A 26914-nucleotide genomic window follows, 5' to 3' on the forward strand; every position below is an offset into this window, starting at 1 on the left:
AGTTTGGAAGAAAACAAGAACACATGAGTATTATTTTTCAAAAGGGTTAAATAATATTATTATATATATTTAATCCTGTGGTTTTGTTTATTACCTATTACCTGCAATATTGACCATAAAGCAGGCTAAATAATTACAGTATGGTTTTATTTATGTCATTACTGATTGACAGTGAGGGGTTTTCTTTTTTTAGTTATCATTATTCGTTCCTCTTTTGATTATTATTTCTTTTTTTTCTCTCTGAGAGCTCGTATTTCCCGACAACACTGGAAGGCACCAGGGTTTCACGCCGCGTCGCTCTGTTTATTTTCAGAGCGCTGACGTGACGCGCGCGCTGCGCTCCCCCCCTATATGTGCGGCCCGGCGCGGGATTGGTGCGCTCCGGTTGCTGGAGCAGCTTGTGTCATCGCTGCGCGGAGGGCGGAGAAGGAGGCGGAGGAGGAGGAGGAGGAGGAGGGGGGGCTATAAAACAGCGCGTCTCCTCTCACGGAGCTCCACTCTGGAGGAGGAAAGTGCGCAGGGAGGGTCGGCGAGAGACTGGCAGAGGGACACCCCCCCTCCAACCCGCTGTATTTATCAACAACAGGCGTCTATTTCCCCCCGACACTGAACCGTCCCAGCCTGCGGGGCTCTCTCTCTGTTGAGCAAAACTTCCCTCTACCTCGACAAATAAATGCCAAGAGAAACAACACAAGCGCCAACAGATAAGGATCGCCGCTCTGAACCGGAGAGAAGCAGTCGGACAGACACGTAAAAAGAAAAAAAGAAGAAAACCCAGGGAAAGCGCACGGATCGTCGCTGCTTGCCTTTCTCAATGCATACCCTTTGTGCCCGGGGAACCATGAAACCAGAGATCAACGCCGCCGTCGGATTTCTGTCGAGATTTCTGAGGGTAAAAGGAAACGTAAACGATCGACAGGTCCAAACATTCAGCCAAAGCTTACAGGACATTTTGGCAGGTAAGGATCCGTTTTACGCACGAAATCCGCTTCGCGTTACGTCGTGCTGCTTCGCACGTCGACGTGTGGGGCTATTTTATGACGAAATGGTGAAATCTGCGCTCCAACCGATGTGAGATCGGTTCAGAAGAACCTTTTCTTTGTTCTCTTAAGTATCACTTATCAGCGCTTCCAGCGCGCACCGCTGTTTGCGCAGGACGGAGAGCGGAAAACTATAAACACACACACACACACACACACACACACACACGCACTGGGGGCGATCTGTCGACAGATTTTAAGAATAAAATGTAACGGTGGTTTAAAAGTGGGGGAGATGATTCCTGTGAAGTTCAATGTGGCGCTGTGCGTCGGTGTGGGGGTGGGGAGGAAGAGGCGCTCGGCTCAAACAAGGAAGTGCGCCTCGGTCGACGGAGCAAAACAGCCTCCAGTGAGACGGCGGAGGCTGCCGCTCAATTACGTAATGCTTTGGACAAAATAGATTATTAATGAAAACCTGTCCCGGGTTAGACGCCCTTTACCAGCCTCTTTTTAGTGTTAAGAACTGAAGAAATTCCATTTTTTACGCTTCAATTTCGATAGAAACATGAGCATGTAGCGACTTTAATAACTATTACAGCTTTATTACTTGTAATTTGACATTTTCTGACAAAATGGTCGACTTTCTGCGTAACTACACGTCCCACCCCTTTAGTTTACGCACAGACAACACACTTCCTATCTATTCACTGCCCTCAAATATCAGATCAGATCTCAGTTTTTCCTTATCTGGACGAAAACGAACCTGAACACATTTATCATTGCAGTCAAATTTAGTTTGATCTCTTTTTTTTTTCCCCTTACATAACAAAATATCTGTGGGATTGTATGTCATTTCCTGCTGTGCACATTCCGATCTCCGAGCTCTCTAAAGCTGCCATACATCTGTCTTATTCCATCTCCGTGCAACAGCGGATGACCTACATTCCCTATAGGAGGGCCAAGCTTGTTGGAAAAACAAGTTGATCCCACGGGATGCCTGTGAGGGTTTAACTTTAAATATAGCATCAAAACAACACATCCGTTATATTCATTTTGGAAACCAAGTTGCAAGAAAAAAGTAAAAACACTTATATAAGAAATCCTTGATTTAAAAACTGAAGCAATATTATGATCTGCTAGAATTCATCCTGTAAATGTTTGAGACAGAACAATGCTGTGATTTCTGGGAAATGATGTGGGGATTTGTGCAGTGGGTCTTTGTGAGGGCTGCTTTCAGCGGCGGTGTTTATAAACAGACAAAACTTGGGAGTCTGCTGACTGGCCGCGGTGGGGGAGGGGACGTGTTTTGGTGGGGCGCTTATAGGAGGACGTTAAAGTCGGAGGAAGTGGAGGAGGAATCCACTGCGGTGCAAAACAAAGCAGCCCAAATTTAGCACGCAAAAAAAAAAAGGTTCCACAAAGTCTCATTTCAGGATGAGGCAAATGTGTGAAAACCAAAGCGAGTGTGTGGCAGTGCCCCGTGGGGCTCGCTGCAGCTGAACTAGGCCAGCCTGAGTGCTTTTGTGCCTGGAATCATCACAGTTACTCACTATTGTGTCTGCGTGCTGAAAAGCGGCGTGCCTCGGCCTCCGTGTTTGTGCCGAGCGAAAAGGGGAGCAGGGGGGAGAAATCGGTCCCGGCGCTCGCTGCGGTAGTTGTGTAGTAGTATTTGTTGTTGTTGTTGTTTGGGTAGCTTCACTTTTTTTCTGTGCGTCAGCGGCGACACGAGCTGAGTCTCGTCCCGGAAGTGACCGAGTGGAAAATACCCAGCAGGCCGGGATGCGTTCACGTAATGCAAGCGTTCGAGGTCAGCTCCGATGAATAAACAACCGTCTTTGGTTAAACTCTTTAGGTTAAGCGCACGCTTGTCTGCTTACTTTTCCACTCACCCCCCCTCCCCCCTCCTCCCCTCCTCCACCCCCCCTCCTCCCATGTGCCCTGGTTTTTAAGAATAGGCCACGCTGAGCCGATCGTTCCCCAGCTGCTCCGGGGTTTGTAGGTAGCAGCCTTTTGTGGCGCAGTCTCCGGCTGAAAGCTCATCCAGCCCCCTTGTGCTCTTTCATGAGTGCCAGCCCCTCCATTAGCTCGGCGGTGTACGATAAGGCGAGTGGGGGGAGGGGTGGGGTGGGGTGGGGTGGGCGGAGGGGTTATTATCCTGTAGATGCATACAGGTGGCCTCCGGGCCTGAACGCTGGCCTACTTCCCCTCACTCATTTTTCAGCCTCCATAAATGGGGTTTTAATATGGATGAGCCATGCTGGGGGGTGAGCTGTGGCTCGGTGGGTTCCTGAAATTGGAAAAGATCAGTGTATATAAAGGTTGGGACAAAAGGGGATCTGAAAGTGTCCGGCTTTCCGAGGCCTGCCAGAAAATAACGCGTCACATTGTACTTCCACATACATTAGAAACCAGAGTGTTCTGCTTGTGGGGAGAGCAGCGCCGGAGTGAATCACCGGACTCCGAAAAAACTTCCACACAGGCGAGAAAAACAAAAACAGGCTCCTCTGCCTTTAAGGGGGCGGAGCTGCGTGTCCCAGATGGCTGGCTGGGGCACTTTTGGTGTTTTTTTGTCCAGCCAGTCATGGGAGACTTTGTGACACTGACGAAGGCCAGGGGAGGGATTGTGTCTTTTTGTCACGTAGGCCCCGGAGTGCGACTGGCTGCCTGTTCAGAGCCGCTTATCAGCCCTCGAACAGGTGGAGAGGGTTTCTGCCACCGCACAGCAACCACCTGTACTTCTGTACACACAACCATAGTGTGATTTTCACGAGCTTTACACTGAAATCTTACGTATGAAGAATATATGAACACTCATTTTGTTTAGATTACAGAATTACAGAATTACTAAATTACGTGAAATCAAACCTCAGCCTGTGAATCTTGAGCAGTTCCACTGTAGTTTACTGTATTTTGACCATCTCATTTTCAATTTATTTACTTTCTTCCAAAAACACGATTAAGGTTTTCTCCTCTTAATCAATAAACTGTTGGCAGTAATGATTTGTTTAGGATTAAATCTATTAAGAATGACATAAATAATAATAATATATTTTTACCACACAGTTCTTAGAAAAATGAAAATGTACTGTAAGTTCTATAAAAAGATGGAAGGACAAGACTAAAGTCATTAAAATGCAAACAAGCCAATGTGAAACATTTCCAAATGCTTTTGCCAAGTGTTAAAGTCCATGTTTTTTCCGAACGGGCTGTTGTTTTTCTCTGTTATTATGTTCTCATACGTTCATATAAACTTGCTTTTACAGCCAAGATTGTTTTATTGAACCGCTGTGCTTATCTGAGACAAAGTACAGGGCGTCTGCTTCCTGTTCGACCTTTGTTCCGAGTCGATGTGACCGCAGTCTTTACCGACTCGACCACAGTCACCTCCCATCGTCACATATGATTGGACTGAAATTGTGAAGTTCCCAAAACTGATCTGGATCTAATTGTCATTTCCTTTGTGTCTCTTTGTGTCCCTGCAGAGCAATATAAGCACCACTGGTTCCCAGACCGGCCCTGCAAGGGCTCAGGCTACCGCTGCATCCGCATCAACCACAAGATGGACCCCCTGGTGTGGCAGGCGGGCCAGCGCATCGGCCTGACCATCCAGCAACTCTACCTGCTCCTGCCGAGCGAGCTCACGCTCTGGGTGGACCCCTTCGAAGTGTCCTACCGCATCGGCGAGGACGGCTCTATCTGCGTCCTGTACGAGTCGCAGCCCGGCCCCGGGGGAATGCCGATGGCGGCCGCCGCCAGCTCCGCCTCAGGGAACAGCGGCTCGGTGAGCCCCATGGTGGACAGTCACATCAGCTGCAAGGAGGAACTGAGGGTGCTGGGCAGAGCCAGTCCCTCCAAAGCCTACAACATGATGACCGTGTCCAGCTAAAGCGGCGCGCGGTCGCTCCGGCCTACTTTCGTTCAGGGTCACGCCGTGGCCGGTCATTGTTGTTTTGACCTGATCAGGGCGAGCCTTTTTAAAGCTAAGAATATGAAATGAAATAGTGAAAGAAGAAAAAAAAGCAAAAGGAAAAAAAAAGAAAAAAAAAAAACAGAGGATGTGGCCTATCGTCCAGGTGATGGAAACCTTGTAGGTTTGATATTTTTTACCCCCCCTCCCCCATTGTCATCTGTTCTGTTGTGTCATTGGATCAGTTGGGCACTCCGTTTTTTTAGGAGAGGCTTTGTGAAAATGGAACTGTTGGGGCAGCTAAACCAACCAACCAACCAACCAACCAACCAACCAGGAACCCACCCCCTCCCGCTGGAGACGGGCTCCACCTCACCCCGCCTCACCCTCCAACTGTAAACATCAAGGTGACCGGCTCCGTCTCCCAAGGGGCTATCAGCATCGACTTTGCACTTTTCTTACTTGTGGTTACTATGGGTACATGTTCAACACACCACTGCAAAAAAAAACAACAACAAAAAAACAACAAAAAAGAACACCAGAATCTAAATTGTAAGGATTTATTTTCCAGGAACTACCCACCGAATTTCAAAATGCAGATTTTTCTCTGTTTTTTTTTTTTTTCTCCCCTCCAAATTGTTTTTTGGTTCTTGCATGGGGAGGAAGTGGAAGTTGAGACGGGCCTTTGCAATCCAAGCTCAAGGTAAAGAAACGACCCAATGAGAGCATCTCTATTTTCTACTCAAAGAAACTACCTTTTTGGACCACAGGGAGTCTATTTTCCTTATCTTGTAGCTGTTGAGAAAGCGGCCCTGTGGTCTTAACTTCTCTTCCTCCCCTCCTGCCATCAGTCGGCCTGTACGTAAGTGCAAGTGGAACGTGTTGTGGCGCCCACCGCCTATGGATATCAGTGTGTCGCCCTCCCATCGCCCACGTGTGTGTAGCTTTCTGGGGGAGGACGAGGGGATCCTCCTCCTCCCCCCACGAAATGAATGTTGATGAGATTCACAATCAAGTTCCTGCGTTGTTGATTTAGCCCGCTCCTTCCTGTCACCACTTTGTCGTCTCTTGCATTACCAAAACTCAAAGTGTAGCAAAAAGGGGGGCCCTAATTACCCAAAAATTGGCGGTCCTGTGGCCCGGCTATAGAATTGACATTGAATGCACTTTGACGTGAGATTGTGTGGGATGTGTACTTAGAGAAAGAAATCGCCTGCATTCCATCCATTCGAATGTCATCTGTTCGCACCGTTTTTACTGCCCTTCTTCACTTTTAGCCGTTTTGTTGATACTGTTGGCTCCCACGTCGGGTGATTCGGGAGTGTACATCTATGGATTTCAAAAACAAAAAAAAGAAAAAAAAAACCTTGAGCACTGTATCTGTGAGCATTTCAGAGCTGTTTTTAAAGGAGGAGAGAGTTTTCTGGGTGGTATGTTAGAAACGTTTTGTCATCCATTCATATGGCACTGTCGACTCTGGCACGTTGCAGAGCTAAGCTGCCCCCCCCCCACACACACACACACACACACGCTCTACCCCCCTCGCCCCCAGACACACACAGATGGTGATTTGTGTTGCTGATTAAAAAAAAAAAAAAAAAAAAAAACAGTTTGTCTGAAAGGTCTGGACTAAGTGATGACTGTGTGAGACTTTGGCCAAAAGGAGGTCTGGAGCGCCGACTGTTCAGAGATTCGTTTTGACTTGAATTGACAACAACACCAGGCCGGGGCAGCCTTCCATTTCTATTTGCATTAACTGAAGGCGCACGGCCATATAGAGACCTCATTGTCGTGAATTTTGAGCCATTTGTGATGTTGAGACGAGCATCAGGCGTATTCGAGCCAGCCTGGTGCACTACGCTGCCCGGACCCTCGTCGGAGGCATCCTCTTTTCAGCCTGGCAGCTTCAGAACCCCGCGCCGCCGCCGCTCTCTCTCTCTCTTGGCGGCGCCGGGGGTGTTAGTGCCTCACGTGCCACATATCACCCCGCAGCTCAGACCTCCTTTTTCCAGCCAAAAGCGAGCCGGCACGCTGCTAGCTGACCCCCTGTGGATGCAGGTAGACTTAATGTGACACATATCATCATCCATCACCGTGGGGAGCTGGGTAAGGAAGGCGGGGATGGGGCGCTGGTGTGAGAGAGTGGGGGGCCAGGGCCGGACTCCTTTTGTCCAGGGCAGCTAAAATCCCTCCAGCCCCCCACTCTGGACTTGTTCAACGAACCCCCGCCCCGGCCAGAAGCCCTGAACCCTCCCTCAACAGTGATGGATAACCAGCACACGCACTTGGCGTGCTCAAGCTGCACTTCGGGGGCTAGTGAGAGACAGGGAAACGTGGACACAAGATGAAGAATCGAGGGTACTACGCCATTGTTTTCCGTTTTCATCTCACTGGATTGTGCTGCACTTAATTACTGAGTTTGAGTAGCAACTTTGTTTACATGCATGTGAAAGGATGCGATGGCTGTCTGATGTACCCCCCCCACCGCCCCCCCACCACCAAATTCGCCCCCCGGTTCTGGGGCTGAGCGGCTCGCGGCGTGGCGGAACAGATGCCGGCGCGGCTGCTGGTGTTGCTCGGGCCTGAGCCGCTGGCCAAATCTGTCACGGCAGGCTGGTTCGCCGCTCATCACCAGACCTATGGGTGTTTAAGCCTCCCCTAAGCCTGAGAGGATCATGGGTAATATAGCTATAGCCTTTGACGCACTGCAACCCTTAAACGCCCCCCCCCCCCCCCCCCCCCTTCCTGCCCTGCTCTCTGCTGATACTCCCTTCAGCAATCTGTGAAAAGCAGTGATTCCACGTTGGCCAGATGGAGAGGAGCCTGCTGGGATGGGAGCCCAGAGCTTTGGTTTCCATGGTGGACGCCCGTTTCCAAACCGCGCTGCTCCATGATAGCTTTTTTTTTTTTTTTTTTTTGTCGGTGTCACGTGACAAGATGTTTTGGTCGATATTTCGGACGCGGGATGATCGTCTCGTCTCACTCTTCTCTCGATGTATTTTATGGTCACACTGGTAGATTTTCCTCATCTTTCCACTCATTTTCATCCTCTTTTTTGAAGAGGATTTTTTTTTTAGTCTGATGTTCTAACCCACTTTTATTAACCGACCTTGGGTTTTTTTTTTCTTTTTAATTTTTCAAAGCTGCAAAAATTCAACCCCCCCAAAAAATCCCCCTCGACACCTTCTCGACTGTGCTACCGCCACCCAAAAATGGTTCAAAGTCCTCAGAAATACGGATTATTTAAATGGCATCCATTCAGCTTGTGCGCACATAGGTTTCAGAATCGTTGTGAGAGTGCTTTGAGTAGTCAGAGGTAAAGCGAGAGAGAGAGAGAGAGAGAAAAAAATAGCACATAAATGCACTAAATGTCAAGTTGAAGTTGTGTGACATTTTTTTTCGAGACGCGAGGAGTCTCTCCTGGAATGTATTGCCAAACTCAGGCCTCGGACATTCAATAAATACTCTTATGGAAAAAGTTGTGCATGTTAAGACATGAAACAGGAAGGGAACAGCAGTTTTGTTGTCGTTGTTGTCAATATTGTCATCGATTAGTTGAATTATTGCCACTTTCACATTTGAGGTGTTTTACATATTGTAGAATGTATTGTAACTGTACAACAAATGGTAGAGTACATAACATTACACATGGGAAGTGCCAATAATTGCTATCCTGAGGTGTTTTTAGATGTATTCCTTTTTCGTATTTCATCTTTTAACATGGATAACGCTTTTCGTAAGTGAAGCCATTTGTGTTGGGAGTGTTGGCAGGACCAAAGTTGTTTTGGTAAAAAAAAAAAAAAAAAATATTAGTTTCCATGATCTGTAAGTGTAGACGTATCCTTTGTTTTTTTTCTTCTTTTTTTCTTTTCTTTCTTTTCTTTTCAGTTTGTTTTTTCCCTTTTTTTTTTTTTCTATTTACATACAAAAACCAGAAAATAGACAAAAAAATCTGAGCTTACCCAAGAAGAAAAGCTGTATCTTGTGATCTCATGTCAGTACATCTTTAACGTGTTCAGTTTATTTTTCCTTGGGTATGTTGTGATGAACTGCTGTAAATTTGTACAGTTCATGTAAATTGATTGTGCGGAAGTTGTACAGATTTCTATATTTTGGAAGAAAAGTTTTTTTTTCTCTGTAATAAAAGATTTCCTATCTTGGCATCATACTTCCTGTGAGCTGTGTCATTATTTACTCAGCACTTAATTTAATTTAATAATGACTTCAGATTATTAAATCCAAAGCACATAATGAGGTCCAGACAAAGTCTTGAACTTGTTCGACAGCGGCTCTACAAACCGAAGCATTGATTTCGTGGCCTCGCTGGAGCCCGGATCGGAATTTGACCTACAAAACTTTAAGGACGGAGGAGGCCATCTGCGCCGAACGCTCAAGTCAGCAGTTCTGCCTGGCTGACATTTGTCCCCCTCCTGGGACAGTAAACGGCACTTTGTCGTATTAGGAGATTTTTTTTTTTTAGGTCGCGCATTCTGTAAGCACATTAAACCAAAAGAGGAGTTCTGAAACGCCGCCGCGACTCGGACCGGCGTGCGACACGTGCAACAGGAAATCTGCTGCACTAACGGGACGGGCTACTCTTTACGAATGTGGAACATTTCATAAGCTCTTTGCTGCAGCTTTCCCTGATCAGCAAATCCAATCGCTTCACAACAAAATGCACGTGCACGTGATTTTTTTTTTTTTTTGCGGTCACGTTCCACTTTCCACCTACGGTGCTTTCAACTCCTGAGTTACTGCACAGATGAAAAAAGGCCATTAGGATACCGAACCTGTACCTACGGAAAAAAAAAAAAAAAAACAGCTGACGCTGCAGAAACCCAGAGCGTCTGGATTAAGACTACAGTCCTTTTGTAGCTCTCTGAATCCGCCAGGTTGCTTAGCAGCAGGCAGAAAAAGAAAAACATGTGGCTCGTTCTGACAAACGGACAAAAGGAGGGAATGAGCAGAGCTGGTTTAGCGAAAGCTGAAGGCGTGGGGCCGAGGGCGCAGAGAGGGAAGGTGACTGAGCTCGTGCTTAGGCTGAGCCCGACCTCTCCAAACACTGGCCGGCATGAGGCCCCCGCCGCCGCAGAGTGGGAAGACACATTATCGGAAAATGTCGGGGTCTTTTTTTTTTTTTTTGGATTTTCCATACGCGGCGCTGCAAATTTCCATTTTTGTTCAGAATGGAAGCCGGTCAAAAAAAAAAAAAAAAAAAAAAAAATTCCCGGGGTGTGGCTGGCCGGGTTTGTTTTGGATGAAACTCTGTGGAGGAAGTGAACAGACAAGCATCCAGGAGCAAACAAGTACAGATTTAACCCAGTTTAGCAACGCTCTGGTGGAAAATGTTTCGCAACGACTCTTTTGAGCAATCTGTTTTGACACTGTTTTCGCACAAGTCGGTTGCAGAAACTGTGGTTGTGTCGAAAGTGTTTCACATTTACTCTGATTTTTAAAATCTTGTCTCAACAGTCAAAAAGCAGGTTAAAGGAAAGACACGCAGATTCGATTTCGACGCAGATTTCGCTTCAATATATTGCGTGTAAGGTGGGAATGGGGTGCAGTTTGTCGTGCGGGAGTTTCATTAGAGTTTCAGGCTGGATCTGATGAAACAGCAGCGTAACATTTCTGCCCGTTCGTCTCACTGACATAGCAACAGAGGTCACCCTGCAGCGCTGCTTACATTAAGCTGATCGAATTAATATGAAATGACAAACTGAGGCTCCATAAATCGACCCAGTGTTTACTAAATGGTCGTTTTTAATACTGGAATCTAACTGTGAAATGGAAGAGTTTGCTTCTTTTATGTACACTGCATGTTGTGTACAAGCTGTCTGAGAACAAAGACGCGGTGTGTGGCATTGTGTGTGTACGTGCACGTGTCTGCGTGCACGTGTTAACAGGGGGGGGGGTGGAAGCAGACATCTGGGTCCCGCTTTACAGCCAGTGAGATGACAGGGTAGCCCTCCTGCGGAGACGCTGTGTGTTTATGCTCCTCTGCCTGAAGGACAGCGGCGTTTTGCAGAATGCGCCTCACGCCGACGGGCTTTGTGTGCACGTTTGTGTTGCGGCGCTACTTCTTAAAAACGTCGGCAAACTGTTGATGGCCAAATACACGACGATGCAGCGTGCCGGCGCGGTTGGATTTCCTCTCGATTAGTATCCCTGTGTTCCGTCTCGCTGTATACATCATTCAGGAGGCGAGGACACGGTGGTGCCTCTTTGAAACCGAGCGCCGTCCTGCCGGCGTGGGTCTCTGGGGCGCAGAGGCTCCACCAGCTCTCTCTCTCTCTCTCTTTCCCCTCAGGGCGACTATTCATCCTCAGCGGTGACATCTGCTTTCGCTCGCTCGCACACACCCTTCCCACCGGCGTCCAGAGACGGCACAAAGGCTGAAACAGAAGACAGTCGGGACAAAGACGCCGAGCTCGGGTCGTCGGACGTCACCGAATCGGCGCGGGGCGGGGTGTCCAGGCCAGCTGGGGTTACGGTGTTGACAGGAAAATGGTGCACGGCCAGAGAAGAAGCTGTGATTATGTTTGCTGGGTGTAAATTTAAAAGCTCACCCCAAAGGAGCTCAAAGAAACGTTGCTGAATTAAACGTGTGAACAAGAAAACCCTGAAACTTCTCTACAGCATGTTTTCAAACGCAACAATTACCTTTGGAAGGAAGTATTACCTCTATCAGCCAGAAAGAAATGTTTTCTTGGCATTATACTGGAAGTAGACCTTTGGTGAATCAAAATATTTCTAGCTTGGTTAAAATTTCAAGAACTTTTGATGATATTTTTCATCTTTAAAGCTCCTTGTTCTACAAAACTGAGATCCGAGTCCAACTTTAACCCAAAATGTAATTGTCAACACGGTTGGGATTATTCTTAATCTTGTTTTGATTATTTCTTTTATACAATTTCGATGTTTCCGTAAAGCAAAGAAAGCTTAAGTCAATATTTTATATGATTTTGAGCTAATTTAGAAACTAGAACAGTTTCTGTGCTTCATGTGGGGTCTGCTGGTGTTGCGGCCCTGATCCCTCATTTCCTCCCTTTGTGATTTCCACCCATGTTTGAAGCTTTACTTTTTCCCTATAAGATGGGTGTGTGTGTGCGTGTGTGTGTGTAAATATGACCATTCAGACACGAGACTGAACGCACGTCCGTCTTCACGCTCCCCATGACGAAGTTAGACTTCGGTCCGGGGGTCGTGTCAATAACAGCTAAAAGTCAAACAGACTGGTGACTTCAGTGTGTTGGTGACTCAGAAATTAAATGTGACCTTCGAGTTTGTACAATTTGACCCACGGATTCCTCAACTTCCACTCAGAGCCCCCTTCATTTTCATTTTTTTTACAAAAACAGATCATCTCTTTATCTCCTTCTCAGGTTCTGGATTCTCCTTTCCCAAGTCACCCCCCCTCCGCCCAGTCCTGCCCCCGTCTCCGTCGCCCCCTCCTTTCCCACCACCTCCGTCTATCTTTATACCTCCTGCTCCTCCGGGCTGCCGCTGTCACCAGTCACCACACACTCGCACAGCGCAGGAATTCATTCCAGACTCTGGCATCAGGCCTTATTGGGGTAAGGCGAAGACTAGCTTGGTGAGAATCATGTGATGTGTGTGTCTGCGAATGCATTTGAAGCTAAAAAAAATATATATAAATAAATATAAAGTGTTCAAAGGGGATTTTACGCCGACTTAAAAGTCCACGTGGAGCCAGCAATTTCTCTCTGGTTAACAATTTGTGGAACAAATTGGAACTGTGCTTCATGCATTTAAGAGTCTGTCCTACCAGCAAGTTCTGCATCCTAATGATAAGCTAACATGCTAACCACCGCCGGTGTCGTCGCCCGTTTGTATTCTCCCACATATGGTTATCTGAAAGTCGGCGGTGAGACACGGAGGCAACATATTCCTGTGGTCAGCCTCTCCCAATCGGTAGGCAACACTTTAAACCACTCGGAGAGAGAGAGAGAAAGAGAGAGGGAAAAAAAAACCTGCCTCCTAAATATAGCCTAGCCTTGGGGCTGAGCAAGAGGCCCGATCTCCATGAGGTCTGGCCACACACGGCGGTCCGGGTATGTATACGCGAAGCGCATACACACATTTTGCACATTTATTTAGTCGGAGCCGTCGACACAAAAAAGAACGAGGCACACACAATCAATCACTCGCTCTTTTTAGAGCGTCGGTTCATTCACGCCGACAAACACAGTGGGAAGGCTGCGCTCACTTCAATAAACAGACCCACACACACACACAAACACACACACACACGGGCTGAAGGTCACTTGCATCACAGGCCGCTTGCTTTCTGCTGACTGGAGGAGAAAATCCCCCGGCGAGCGGCGGCCATTTCACTTTTTCACATCAAGGCTTCACATCCTCAAAAATTCTCCCTCCTGAATCGGTTTCTGACTCGGAGCCGCTGTTGCATCACAGGAGTCGTTTCGGGAGGCCGACGTTCCGGCGGGGGGAGAGAACGGCCGCTTGACATCTTTTCGCCGAAAGCACGTGTTCGTTTAAAGACCCCCCCCTCCCCACTGCTGCTTGTAAACACAACGCCGCTCGCTAAACTCGAACCGCTGCGCCTCGTCTGACTGCAGCAGGCGGCGGCGACGCCGGCCTCGGCTCCGGCGGTTTGGTTTCGCCTTCTGTGAAACTGACAGGAAAAAAAGACGAGCTCCTCAGCTGTTTCCTGTTTACCGAGATGAGAACATGCGACGCGGTCACAGAAGGCAACGCAGAGCGATGGAGCGATAAAGAAGGCGATTTAGGATGGGAGACGGGGAATTAAGAGATAGGACACACAGGCAAACCGAGGGAAATGTGGCACTAAAGACGGATTAAAAATGTGACGTGAATGGAAAAAAAAAAAAGTGTTGCTTCGAGACAGAAAAATCATTCAGGAGGCAGAGAGAGTCTGATTGAGCAGCATTGAGGAAAACAGCAGCAAGAAAGAAAACAGCTGACAGGAAGATGTGTGGCTCTACTGTGAACACAGCTGTGTGAGAACACACACACACACACACACACACACACACACACACACACACACACACACACGGCTTCAAAACACCCACAGCCAAGCTGTGGCAGTCAGCAGCATCCGTGTGTTCGCGAAAACACACAGGCGTAATTTGTACAAGAACACACTGTGCCCGAGTTAAAAAAAACAAAAAAAAAAAAACAACTAAATTAGTTTGGTCGAATCTACATAAGCGTGCACAAAGGCACATCCACAAATATCTGGGCGAACAACATGGCCTCCCGGAGGAACCGAAAGCTGCAAACACACTGAGAACATGCAAACTTGGACATAAACCAGCTCTGTCGCTGTGAGGTCGCTTCATGACCTTTAAAAATGCAGATCCGGAGACACGACCTTCAATCTCACCTCAATCTTAATTTAAGACAGTGTTGTTTCACCACTAAAAACACACATACAAAATGTTCTTTCACGGAAATGTGGAAAATTGGTTTTGCTCTTATCAGCCGAGTTCTGTCAGCGCGGCCCTGGCGGCGCGACGACAATTAACGGTTGACTTTGTTCGCAGCAGAAGGTACAAAGCCCGTGTGGACAGCAGGAGTCGTGTTCGTGTGACGTTCTTTGTTCCCTGGCTGGGAGATACGGTTGATAAAGCAGCAGCAAAACATCGAACGTGACGAAAACAACCGTGACCTCCATCGGACCTGCAGCTTAATAAGTAACTGCAGCAGGCTAATTTTCAGTGTGAGATCAATGTGTTGCTCATTAACGCAAAAGATACACAGCCTGGAACTGAATAAATAATAACTTAAGTCTTAAGATTATACTTGATGAGGTGACATAAACCATATATCCATAACTTTAACACGAAGAGGGCTTTGTATTTATATCATATTAACTGTTAAAGAGGAGCATACAACAGGAATAGGCAACCTCTGCTGGGATGAGAGCAAAACTGCTTTTATAATAATTTGACAAATGGAGCGACTAATTTGATGTGAAGGTTGAAAAATTTGCTGGAACTTCCCTACTTTGAGGGAAAAAAATGCATGCAAAATTTGCATCTAATTTTGTAATATTTACAGAATGCTTGATGTCTATTTTGAGTTTCATTTTGCTAATTGACCTTCTTCACATCACCGCTTCAGGAAAATGATCTTGTGTGCCGTAAAGAGGGGAGATGGTAGGCCACGTACTCTAGTCTACATACTTAAAAAGCGATTTGAAAACAAGCTACTGACAAGACAGATCCAAAAACGATGGATAAGCTGAGCTGAGCAGAAATGATTTCCTCTCAGTGAAGCTTCACATCTTCAAAGAAGAGACGACACAGAAAATGAAGAGAAGTGAAACCAGAATCAGCAGAGTCTTTGTAATTGTAAACAAGGTCGACGTGAATTGGGAACATCTCAGTGGTGGAGAGAGTTAAGGTTCAAACGGGAGGCATATCTATAGATTCACTTATTATCAGTCATGTTTGAAGCTTCAGTAATGATCATGAATCATGTGAGGTGCTGCCAGTTCTGAGCTGTGAGGCTTTCTAGAAATACCTGCAGAGAAAATGAGCAGATGGACTGCAACACGGACTGCAAATTAGAACCTTTGAAACAGGAACACAGGACAGTTTGAGGAGTGCAAGGGACAGGAATGGAGGAAACGACTTATGTGACAGGGAGAACATGCAAACTCCTTCCAGCAGGGCCCTGAGCCCAAACTCCGAACACGGTATCTTCTCCACATGCCCCTCCAGCGCCTCAGCAGGACCCGAGAGGACCTCCAGATAGCAGAGATATGAGCGGTTCGTCGGCCGCTGGCGGGCTGACGGGGGAGGCGCACGTACGTGCACTGTCACAGCTGTCGGGGTGTGGCGGCGGCTGATATGCTCCCCCAGCCGCTCTGCCTGCGCTCGGCCCAGTTGGTGCGAGATTTATCGCGGGCTCGGCTGGAACGGGCCGGTCCCATGCCGCGCATTCCGGTGAACTCGGCGCTGGCCTAGTTGCATCAGGGAGGAGGAGGAGGAGGATGGCACCTTACCGGGGGCGGGGCGGGCGGGGCGGGGGGGGGGCACACGGACATGAGAGTGCAGTACGAACTTGACTTCGCCGACGCTCAACTTTTCACATTCCCCTCCTGTAAGTAAACACTCTCCCCGTACGGTCCACGCCACCGGCCCACATCACAGCAGACATGAAAGCGGCGTGGGCGGAGGGCTTCGACTCCTAATGCCTCTCAGAAGGGAAACATCTGCTCCTCTTCGCATCCCAGTCTGCCCCTCTCCTCTAATCTGCCTCCACGTCTCCGCCGCTGATTCTCCCTCATCTCTTCTCCTGCAGCCTCTCTCTCAGAGCTGCCCCTTCATGGCTCTCCACCACAGCTGGAGCCGTTTCTGAGCCACTCTGAACGAACCTCTGGGCCACAATGACGCCAAAAAGCCATTCTAACCCTTTCCCAAATGTGCTGACATCCACAAAATCCATGGGTTCACGGTCCTGCTCTGTTTTGGGTTCTTTGTGTTCCTTAAACACTTCGCTGGCGGTGTACAGGAAGAAGAGGGAGGAAGAATCAAACAATCCAGAAACATCACTTTTAGGTACATTTCAATTATTCTCTGTGACCACAGGGGTGGAAATCCTGCGGTGGGGTGTACGAGCATCGTGTAATCCACAGTAATGCTAACTTCAAACTGTAAACATCTGTAAAATGTGCAACACGGACTCAGATTTCTTAAAAGGAAGAAGCTAAAACACGCAATTGATCTATTAAAAGGGCTGTTTGGATGGATTGAATGTCAGGGCATGTTTGACTGATCGGGAAAATGGAATACTACACATATTATCAGTGGCAGTTGTAAATTATCTCAGACACCCTTTTCCAGGTTTCTCTGAATAAACTCCCTTTAGCCGCTGCTTTTCCCCGGTTCGGCTCTCTCGCCGCCTCCTCTATAGGGATGGAAATGAAACCGTGGGGTTGTGTGGATCCACCGTGTAAAACGTCAGCGGCACGCTGGAACATGAAAGCAGGGTTTGACTGCGGCTGCATACGCTTGGCCTACTTCTGGTTTCATTAAATTATTGGGAGGGTGGGAGGAAGGGGCGCGCTGTCTCTTAAGTGTTCGCAAACGGGATGTCGGATAGGATTGTGTGTGTGTGTGTGTGTGTGTGTGTGTGTCTCCTCCTCCAGTCCGACCCAAGGCAGACAGGGATCTGTTGTTTATGCGAGCGGAACAACACCAGCGTGCATTTCTACGGGTGGAACATATATTAATGTCAAAACATCTGCATTCATCACTACATCTGGATTCATTTGTTTATACACACTTCATTTTTTTTTTCTACTTTCCAGATATATTGCCATGTCTGAAGATGAGTTGTGAGCTTTTTCCGTGACCAATAAATCTGCTCTTGAGTCTTTTATGAGCGGCTGCAGGTGAAAGACGGATGGCAGAGAGAGAACTCCACGCAGGCTGTTAAACCGACTCTGATGTTTTAACCTGTGACTGAAAAAACACACAAATCTGAAAACTGCAGAAAAAAAGAGAATAAAAACCTCTGTGCCAGAACACGTCGAAAAACAGAAGGATAGAAGCTGCATTGTCAGTCCCTGTCCGCTCTTCACCACGATAACAACAATTTATTTGCATTTACAGGCCAGGCCTTCATTTGCAAGTTTCCACGGACATGCTAAGCAGACATGTGGCTTTACAACACATGCAGGCGTGCGCCAACACCAGCAAAAGTGAGAAATAAGAGGTGCTTTAGCCTTTCTCTTCTTTGTTAATGAGTGCTTTTCTTTTCGTATGCAACTGATACTGGTAGATATAGAAGCCGTAATCAGCAGCCGATCACTGTCCCTGTTTCACTCTGTTTGCGTCGATGCTGAGAGAAACGTGAGTCAAATATAATGAGCTCGGCTCGGTTCATTTCGCTCACACGGGGCAAAGGTTTCTCTTTGTTGACGATGAGGATATGACTAAGAAACTGGCTGATGCGAGGGGAACATTGTTGTTGGGATCAGATACAGTTCCATCTGCCTGCAGTTGTGCTTGTCTCTCAGGGCAGAGCAGCAACGTGACTGGGAGCATTATTGTCTGCTGATGTCTAATGCCTCGCATATTTCCCAATGAGCTTGTGCACATGTGCCGAGAGTCATGTTTGATGTCTGTGGTGAGCACATCCGAACGGCTGCTATCCAAACTTCTTTAATTTTCCAGCGGGCAACAAATGTGCTAAACCCATTTCAGTCGGGATATCCACACAGAGGGTGTTTTTCTTTACAAGTTCTTTCTTTTTTTTTTCCTCTACCCCTGCACAGAATTTAACATGTGAGCCAAACAAAGAAAAGACCCACATGGTTCCTGCCAACAACAAAACCGGTTCAAAGAGAAATCCTAAACCTTCCTCTCCCGCATGCGAACACCTCACCAAGGACGTCTTTGATGTCGTCCAAAACAGCCTTTATCCACAGCTGTGTTTGTGGGTTATCCCTATATGCTGTCTGGGTTGGTTTCTAGATTACCCCTGTGTGCGCGCTAAACATTAGACGGTATGAATATTAGGTCTCGGCAGCAGATCGTCCTTCATTCGGTCTTTGATTCGCACTGTTTCCCATGCAGTTCCTGCAGCGTAAATCTGATAAGAAAGTACAAACAGCCCCTCTGATTTCCATTCATGTGTTTCCTCCTTCATTGCTAACAGATGCCTATAATTTGGGTGTGTGTACTCTCAGCCAGCCAACTGTGCACATATGTGCGCCGCGCATGTGAACAATGCCACCGGTTGCCGCGGCGTGGAAGTTCCCCCCGTCGCCTGCCAGCAGCCCGGGAGGGACGGCCGGAGAGGGGGAGGTGAAGCTCCGGAGCAGGACGAGGAGGAGGAGGAGGAGGAGGAGGAGGTGGTGGCAAGGCCAGGGGGTGGTAAGCGGAGATAAAGCCAGACAGATGGGGCAGACAATGACGCAGAGACACCCACCCTGCATGTCAACAACACCCTCCGGCCTCCTTGGTACTCCGGCGATTTGTTTACCTCCTTATTCTCTCAAGTTTCTCAATAGTCGTGCCTTCAGGTCGGTGGTCTGCTGCCACTCGTTCGCTACTTCTCCAAACTCCAGGCTCAGATTTTTCAAAGTAAAGCAATTTTTGGTCGAAGTAGTGAAAGGCCGTGTTGACATTCTTACAAACTTTCTTTCTTCTTCTGTTTGCTCACGAAGGCTACTCCGTTTTCCTTTTTCCTTACCTCATTGTTCACTGACCTGACAAAGAAAATCCTTGATGCAGCTGCAGAGAAGGCAGAGAAAAGGAGAGTGAGGGAGAGAAGGGGGAGTATTCACAGTATGGATGGGCATAACTGTCACCTGTTGTCCTAAAACCCCCATGTTTGGAAAGTTGATACCATCTCCTCTTCCTCCGGTTTCTGCAAACAGCCTCAGCTGTCTAAGCCGTGGAGGTTTTTAGTCCCCCCCCCAAAGGAACAAAGAAAGTTCCCCATTTAGGCCTCAGCTCCTTTCAGAAGGCTGAACATGAACATGTCCAGGTAAGATACATCAAGAACAGGATAATTGTTCACACGCTTTTCTTGTTATATCCTGCTCGAAATAGAAAGATCTAAGAAGTACTGCTGGAAGATTTGTTAAGTAAGCAATAAATATTAACAGTAATAATCACCCTGTGTTTTTCAAAATGAGTCTTCGGGCACAACCAAAGCAAAAAATGCTCAAAAATACCTGCTCTCCTCTCACATGTGTCGCATGCAAAACGTGCTCCGACAATTATGTGGGAATGCAAAGGTGGCTGTTTTGCATATCCGCATGAAGCCGAGTCTGTGAAAAGGTCGGGAAGCTGAGCGTGTTCGCATTCTCGTTCCACATGAATTACCACGGATCCCGGGGAAGAGAAAGGTCAGGGCCTTTTCTCTGTGTGTATGTGATCTTTGACCTGCCAGCTGAACCGAGCGGAAAACAGCCACTGTACTGCAATGACGCCACTAAAAAGAGGGTCCTCTGCCTTTTAAACTTCACGCTCAGCCTTACATTCTTCATACTCATTTTTTTTTTTATGTGTGCACACATTAAACCACTGTAAATAATCAGAATTATAGCTACAAACTGATCCTGTCCAGTCCTATAAGGATTGATAGTATCTGTTGAAACTCATGTGCTATCATTTTGTCAAACTTGTTATTAACCTTTGAACATATAACTGATAATTAAATGGATGTACACCGAAGACCACAGGGTTGGGTGGAATGCTGCACTTGCAACAAGCACTGGCCTTTTAACAGACTTCATTTGTATCGAAGTGGACAAACAATCCATGTCTGGTGACTCATCTACAATAAATGGACTATTTGTGCCAACTTTGTTATTGCCATGGCAACAGATTTCACCGCTCACCTGTAATTACGGTGTGATTTATATGTCAAGTCATTTTCTGTGCACAGTGGACACACTTCTCATTGATTTCAGCGGCAACGTTGTGAAGACAGGTGGATTTCTGCACTGGGCTTTATGTGCCGCCGCTCGCGCTACAGTTTAAAAATGCACCAATAAGATTGAAATGCATGTGTGCAGATCTCTAACAGCTGATGCAACCCTGCAAACACCTGTTCCCTCGAGTGTGACCTGACAACACACACATTTCCTAATGCGCTGGGTGTCTCAGGCGCGTGGGTGGATGGTCGGGTACGCATAACACAACCCCGGCACAACCTTATGTAATGCTGAAGTTACGATGCCGGTGACGCTTTCGGCAGCATGCCCGGGCCCAGATTTCACCGTACTGACAGGTGCGCGTGCGTGAGCGTGTGCGTTACAGTGTGATTTATTTATTTTCTGATTTACTGCTGTCGATATCGGGCTTGTTTACTCACAGGGAAGGGTTCGGTGGTGAAACAACAGCGGCCATATAGGGCAGTGATACTACCCTGCGTCTATATATAGTGGGACGTGGCTCGTTTGGACTGCAGTTACTGACAAATAAATGAAGTGGTAAACCCTTTTCAGTGTTTTGTTACCTGTTCCCTGACTGCTGGTTGAGGAAGCTAAAGGAATAAATCCTTGATTTAAGACTTGGGAAGGAGGATAAAGTTTCCCTTAAATAGGTCAAATGTTTGTAAAATGTTTCCAGGATACGGACACAAGTTTTCCTTTCAGCTCACTCTGCAGTTATAGCAATGCAAAACAATTTCGACAGCGAAGCCTGGCACTCCCTGGAATGAGAAGAATTAAGAAAAAAAGAAAAAGGAAAAAGGAGTAAAGTCTGAAACTGTTTGAGGGAATGAGTTCATGTGTGTTTGAGAGACGGGGAGAAGCTTCCTGTATATAAGGGAAGCTAATGCGACCTCACCCAGCGGTAACTATAGATTGGATCTCTCACACACACACGGACGCACAGTAATCATTATGTTTCCCACTGTGTAATCAACGTTTAATTATGGTTTTAAAGTGATGTGTGTTTTTGTGCAAACACACTTTGTGCGGCTGATCCAGTAATTCGGGAGCTTCTTCGCTCCATCCGCACCGTCCGTTGTGCACGTCTGCAAAGTCATTACTTGTAATCACAGGTGACCTGTTGACCGTTCGGTTTACATCGCTTGCATTTTCTCCCACCGCTGTATTTTTCCTCTCTCTGTTAAATCCCCGGATGATTATCTGTCATTACAGTCCATTTATAAAAAGAGAAAACACAGACAGCACCAGCAAAGAGGTAGGACGAGATAAAAAAAAAAAAAGAGCAAGAGGCCCAATTAGTCATTGAGGTCATGGAAACTTGCTTTCTTGCTGTTTATCAAGCAAAAGGAAGGAGGATGGGGGTAAATTGCTCTTGCTTATGTTCTCGCTTTCCAAGAAGATATGCAGAGGATAATTGCGAAGCTGCGGGCAAATCACGAGGTTGCACTTTAAAGTATCGGGTCAAAAATATGAAAAGCCTGGACATCAGAAAGAAGGTAGACGAGGAAACGGCGCACACACTCTCGAAACAGCGCACACACTCTCCACTGTCCAGCGCTTTGTGGCGAATTTAGACAATCTGGCCATTCAGTGCAGATGTAAGAGACCAGGTGGGCCTCGCCTGCTACAGAGGGGATTAACAAACTAAATGTCCAGGGTTGTGCGTGTCTCCGTGATAATGTGACCTCGTCCCGCACTCCAGCTACAGCGGGGCGGCAGATCCGCTGAGAAGAATTGAAGGAAGTACACAATGCGCTCCCCACAGACACACACACACACACACACACACACACACAGAAAGACATGGTGTGAGAGGATTATATGCGCACACGGCGCACCTCCCTAAGTGTACACAGGCCGAACACAGGACATTTGCACAGCTCTGTATGCCCGTGACAACATGAATCACCTCGCTTGTCAGTCAGAAAACCAAACACACACACACACACACACACACAAAAATACACACAAACACAATTATTGTGAAAACCATCGAACAAGTTCGCAGCTTTGTGTTTTTGTTGTGTATTTTTCTTTTCAGTGAGAGTAAATTAGTGAGTTAACACAGCCACGCTCTCCTCGGTTAATCCATCTGAGCTATTTCAACATGTGGCTGACTCCTCGGGCTCGTCCGTTGTTTACAAGTTTGACATGACCACACTGATACTAGAGGTGTTTTTCTTTTTCCCTCTTCTCTTTCAAGTCTGGCTCCAAACTCGGCACACATCAGTCAAAGTGAGCAAAGAGCAACAAAACAACCCGGGCAAAAGAGAAAAGTGAAGAAATAATGTCAGGGAGGATACCAGCACCTGCGCTTCTGTGCCTTTGGAAAGTACCCCCTCCCACACACACACACACACAAACACACACAATTTTGTACTCCCGTGAACAAAAGTGTTATGTTCTTTCGCTCTCGTCACCATAGATACCCGGCCGAAGATCTCCAAAGGGCCCTCGCAGCCCACAAAGTAGCCAAATCCTCGCCATTCTGCGTAACCGCCGGCAACAATGCATACACTTGTTTGGCCGATTCGTTTTGTAGGTCCTCTTTGTGTGTGTCAGGTTGGAGAGAGAGAGAGAGAGAGAGAGAGGAGAGCGGAGGGGAGAGGTGGGCTACCGGGGGGTCTGGGGAAGGGTCTGGGCACCTTCTCCGGGCAGCGTGGGCACATCTGAGGCTCAGGCGGCGGGACGCCCCGGGCAGCAGGCGGTGTGTTTGTCCCGGGGGTCTGTACCTGTCTAATGTTTGCTCGGCTTCACATCCCCCCCCCCCCTCCCTCCCTCCCTCCCTCACTCTGCTATTTTTTTGTTTTTTGCTCTTCCCTGACTCAAATCTCTTGTCTTTCTCTCTTTGCTCTGACCTATAATCCCCCCCTCCACCCTCCATCCTTCAATACCCCACTGGCCCATTGTCCCAAACGCCGCGCGCTGAATAACGTGCACACATGCACGCACGCACACGGCCTTGCAGCCCGCCCCATTGTCCTGCCACTGCTGGCCGAAGTCCCAGTGCCGTGTTGGACTCGTGCCCATGTAAACAAGCTCCCTGTCTGTCTGTCTGTCTGTCTGTCTCTCGACCCGTCCGTCTCCCGGCCTCTTTCTTCCCTTCCATTCACGTCGCCCTGATCTCTCTTTTTCGCCTTCATTATTCTCCGTCTCTCCTCCTTCTCGCTCCGTCCGAGCTGTTGTGCGCCGTAAGCCGGGCCGAGCAATTAGTTAATGTATCCTCCACCCCGGGGGTGATACTGGCACAACCGGCCGAGCGAGCGCTTGTCTGTGTCTGCAGCAGTGAGTGTGTGTGTGTGTGTGTGTGTGTGTGTTGGGGGGGCACTGGCACGGCCTCAGAGTGGGGTTGCTGGGCTTACGGCGGACCATCCAGAGTGTTTCTGGCAGCGGCGGCCCCTCCACAGCCCCCCCATGTCTCTCTTCGCTTCCACTCAGCCACGGTCGCCGGCCCTCCGTCCGTCCAGGGCTGGAACGGCCTTTTAATTACCTCAGGGAAAGACCCGAACGTCTGAGAGAACAATCCGAACCACAGACACACACTTTTTGGCCTGTTATGACTGTTTTCATCACAGCGTTTGTTTCAGCTAAATTCATTTATAGTGTCTTTACCAAACATGCTGAATTCCCGGTATTTCTTTGAGCTTGATTGCGTTTGTTTTATGATGTGCGCTCTCACAAGGAAAACCACGAAATGCGTTCCTGTGTTCCAGCGGCATCCGGTTTGCAGTTTAATCTCCGCGGCGCTCCGGTGCCTTTCAAGCCGCGCTTGGTCCAGTGAGGAGGTAAAAAGGCCAGGCGGGCGCCTCGCCGGACACCTCTGTTCTGTTTCTAAAGGCCTCGACGGGCGCCCAGCATGCACGTCCACCCGGCGCAAACAACAAAGAGAGGGCGGACGTCATAAAGGGACAGCGGTGCGGTCGAGGCAGAGCTCGGCTTACCGCAGGGGGGCAAGCGGAAAAGCGTTGGCGTGTGTGTGTGTACGATTGCTTGTCAGCTGAATCCCATTAACAGGCGTGAGTTCAGCGAGAGCGTCTTGCAGTCAGTAGATTCTCAGCTCGGAGTAATAACTGCACAAACGAGGCTGAAGTCCTGCCCTCCGTCCTCCTGGTTTCCAGGCTCTAACCTTGTTTTTTTCACACTGCTGGCATTAGGTCATGGCTGAACACAACAGATGCAGGCAGTTAATGGCCAATGGCGAGGTCAAGTAGGGGGAGTGTGTGTGTGTGAGTGCATAATGATCGTCTGAAATGTAACGCAACCGGGCATGGCCAGAAGGACAAAAGACGAGACGGCGGCTCAACCTTTCACCCCCCCACCCCCCCAATCCTCACACACAAGTAAATGTTCACTTCACTGTTCTTGTAATATCTCAGTTTCAAGGTAAATTAAAAAAAAAAACAGTGACGTGTAATTACATCTGTGACGGTTCTGATAGAACGGCGTTATATTTATACGTTGTGTTGTTATCCTGCAGCCCCATTGAGAGATGACCCACTTCCTCTCCTCGGCCTGTGTGTGTGTGTCTGAGCAGTGTGTTTGTGTATCGCCGCGCAAAGGCGGAGAAATGGCTTGTGAAGCCAGTGTGTGTCTCCTCCTGGCTGACTGGATGGTTGCAGCTCTGCTCTATGTGTGTGTGTGTGTGTGTGTGTGTGTGTGTGTGTGTGTGTGTGGGTGCTGAGTGGGAGCTTCCCGGCAAAATGGGGGATTTGCTGAGGAACAGACATCTGCTAACCTCTGTCTATAATAAACATGAAAAATAAAAACCACCAAAGCGATGCCTGGGATTATCATAATCTTCAGGGAGTTGAATTGGGTTTCCACAGGATTTTACTGAAAATCACAAGAGTTTGGGACTGAAACACTTTCCTAAAACGACACAATATTTCTGATTGGTATCAAAATCTACCTAATTTCATGTTATACTGAAATTATTCGTCCTATTCGATCAAGACTCACTGTTTGTATGCTGTAGTATCTGAGTGTGTGTGTGTGTGACTAAACAAGGAATTCAGCTACTCAGCAGCAGTGCCAGTCCGTCCCAACTGTTATGAATGAATGTCATACTTGGTGCACAGCTGAGGGAAACACACACACTTCTCAAAGAAGGCTTTAAAAAAACAAAAAAAACAACCTGCCAGCACATCAGTCTCTCGACAAAAGGCCTGTCAGTTTGATACACGGCACTCAGATGTTGGTTCTGTCTCGTGTGGAGAGTGTCATGGATGTTACTGTCTGCTGTAAGTCTGCAAACGCTGCTCTTTTAGTTTTGTCTCTATTTTTTTCTTCTGCTATAACATTTTCAGACAACATGGCGAAATCGATTAAAAAAAAAAGATTTAAATACAATTTGTTCAACACTAAGTTGCAAAATTCACTGAAAACCAGTATTTGACTGATGTTGCTACTAATAGTTACTTAATTAGTTATAAGTGTTTATTTTAGCTGCACATAATGCACACATACTGGCTAATTTTGCTTTGCCAAAACAGTCAACTTGTAAACAGTAAACAGCAGCTTATAGATATAGTAACCTTTAAGGAAACGGCAATGGATGGCAGTAACGTTGATCGTTAACGGCACAAAGACAGACAGGAGCGCTGCAGCTCGACGACACTTTTCATCCACGGGAAAAGTAAGAATAGCAATACATCGCTATGTTGTGACCAAAGCGTAAAAATAACCGTAACTCTCGTTAGCGTGGCCCTGCGTACGGCGCACGCCCACCTTTGTGTTTTACGCTTCCTTCCACTGGTGTCGCCGGAGCATCTGCTGTGGTCCTGGAGGTGAGCGCAGCCTGAGCCAGGCTGGCCCGCGGCCGTCTCCGAGCCCATATGCCCGCTGCAGGGACACACACACACACACACACACACACACACTTTCTGTGTCCTGGCAGTACACTCTCCCACACACTGGATGCTTCGTTACCTCACGGACACACACGTACACTCACACACACACACACACGCCCACGCTGAGCTACTCCTGGAGCGGGGCGGCACATCATCGATGCAGGAGTGTGGAAAGGGTAGCGGAGGTAACGGCGTGTGCGCTGCCAAATCGCCACATAATGGAGCGTTCCGGGACCGTCCAACCTGCCCACCATATGGGCTCCACGCTTCGGTGGGGCGACGGACCCAACACGCGTCTACAACCTGCAACTATGTGGAAACGTGTGCGTAATGGGGGTTTTGTGTTCTGCAGGGGAAACGCAGACAGACGCAGTGACCCGGGCCCGAAACGTGAAATAGCAACGCCTTTTTAAATAGAAGAATAAATAGAATAAAAATGCAAAATGAAATATTAAAATCACCCAGAAACCAAAAGAAGACAACAGGAGGGTCACTGTATCTAAATACAAAAATGTTTCATCGATTCACTCTGTAGACACTTTATCTAACTTAGGCCTGCTGGAGCTGATCCGAGCTGCCGTTTACACCCATCGCCTATCAAAGGGCGAACACAGCAAAACGCACAATTAAAAACCCGCACAGACGCACTTCGCCACCATTTATCTCAACAGGTTTTGTTTGAATGGATGGACGATCCCAGGGAACCAAAACGAAATGGGATGAGAAAATGAACTGTTCTCCTAAAAGC

The 26914-nt window shown here is 47.7% G+C and overlaps 1 protein-coding gene across 1 annotated transcript; it reads left to right on the forward strand.

Annotated features, from left to right (window-relative positions):
• The first annotated feature begins 487 nt into the window (after positions 1-487).
• On the forward strand, positions 488-8222 carry btg1 (B-cell translocation gene 1, anti-proliferative). The gene is made up of 2 exons (XM_030112968.1): positions 488-959; positions 4463-8222. The coding sequence occupies exons 1-2, from the start codon at positions 815-817 to the stop codon at positions 4864-4866; spliced, it is 549 nt and encodes a 182-aa protein (XP_029968828.1). The 5' UTR covers positions 488-814; the 3' UTR covers positions 4867-8222.
• Positions 8223-26914: the final 18692 nt, after the last annotated feature.

The sequence above is a fragment of the Salarias fasciatus genome, chromosome 17 (genome assembly GCF_902148845.1).
Source record: "Salarias fasciatus chromosome 17, fSalaFa1.1, whole genome shotgun sequence".
Taxonomy (NCBI): domain Eukaryota; kingdom Metazoa; phylum Chordata; class Actinopteri; order Blenniiformes; family Blenniidae; genus Salarias; species Salarias fasciatus.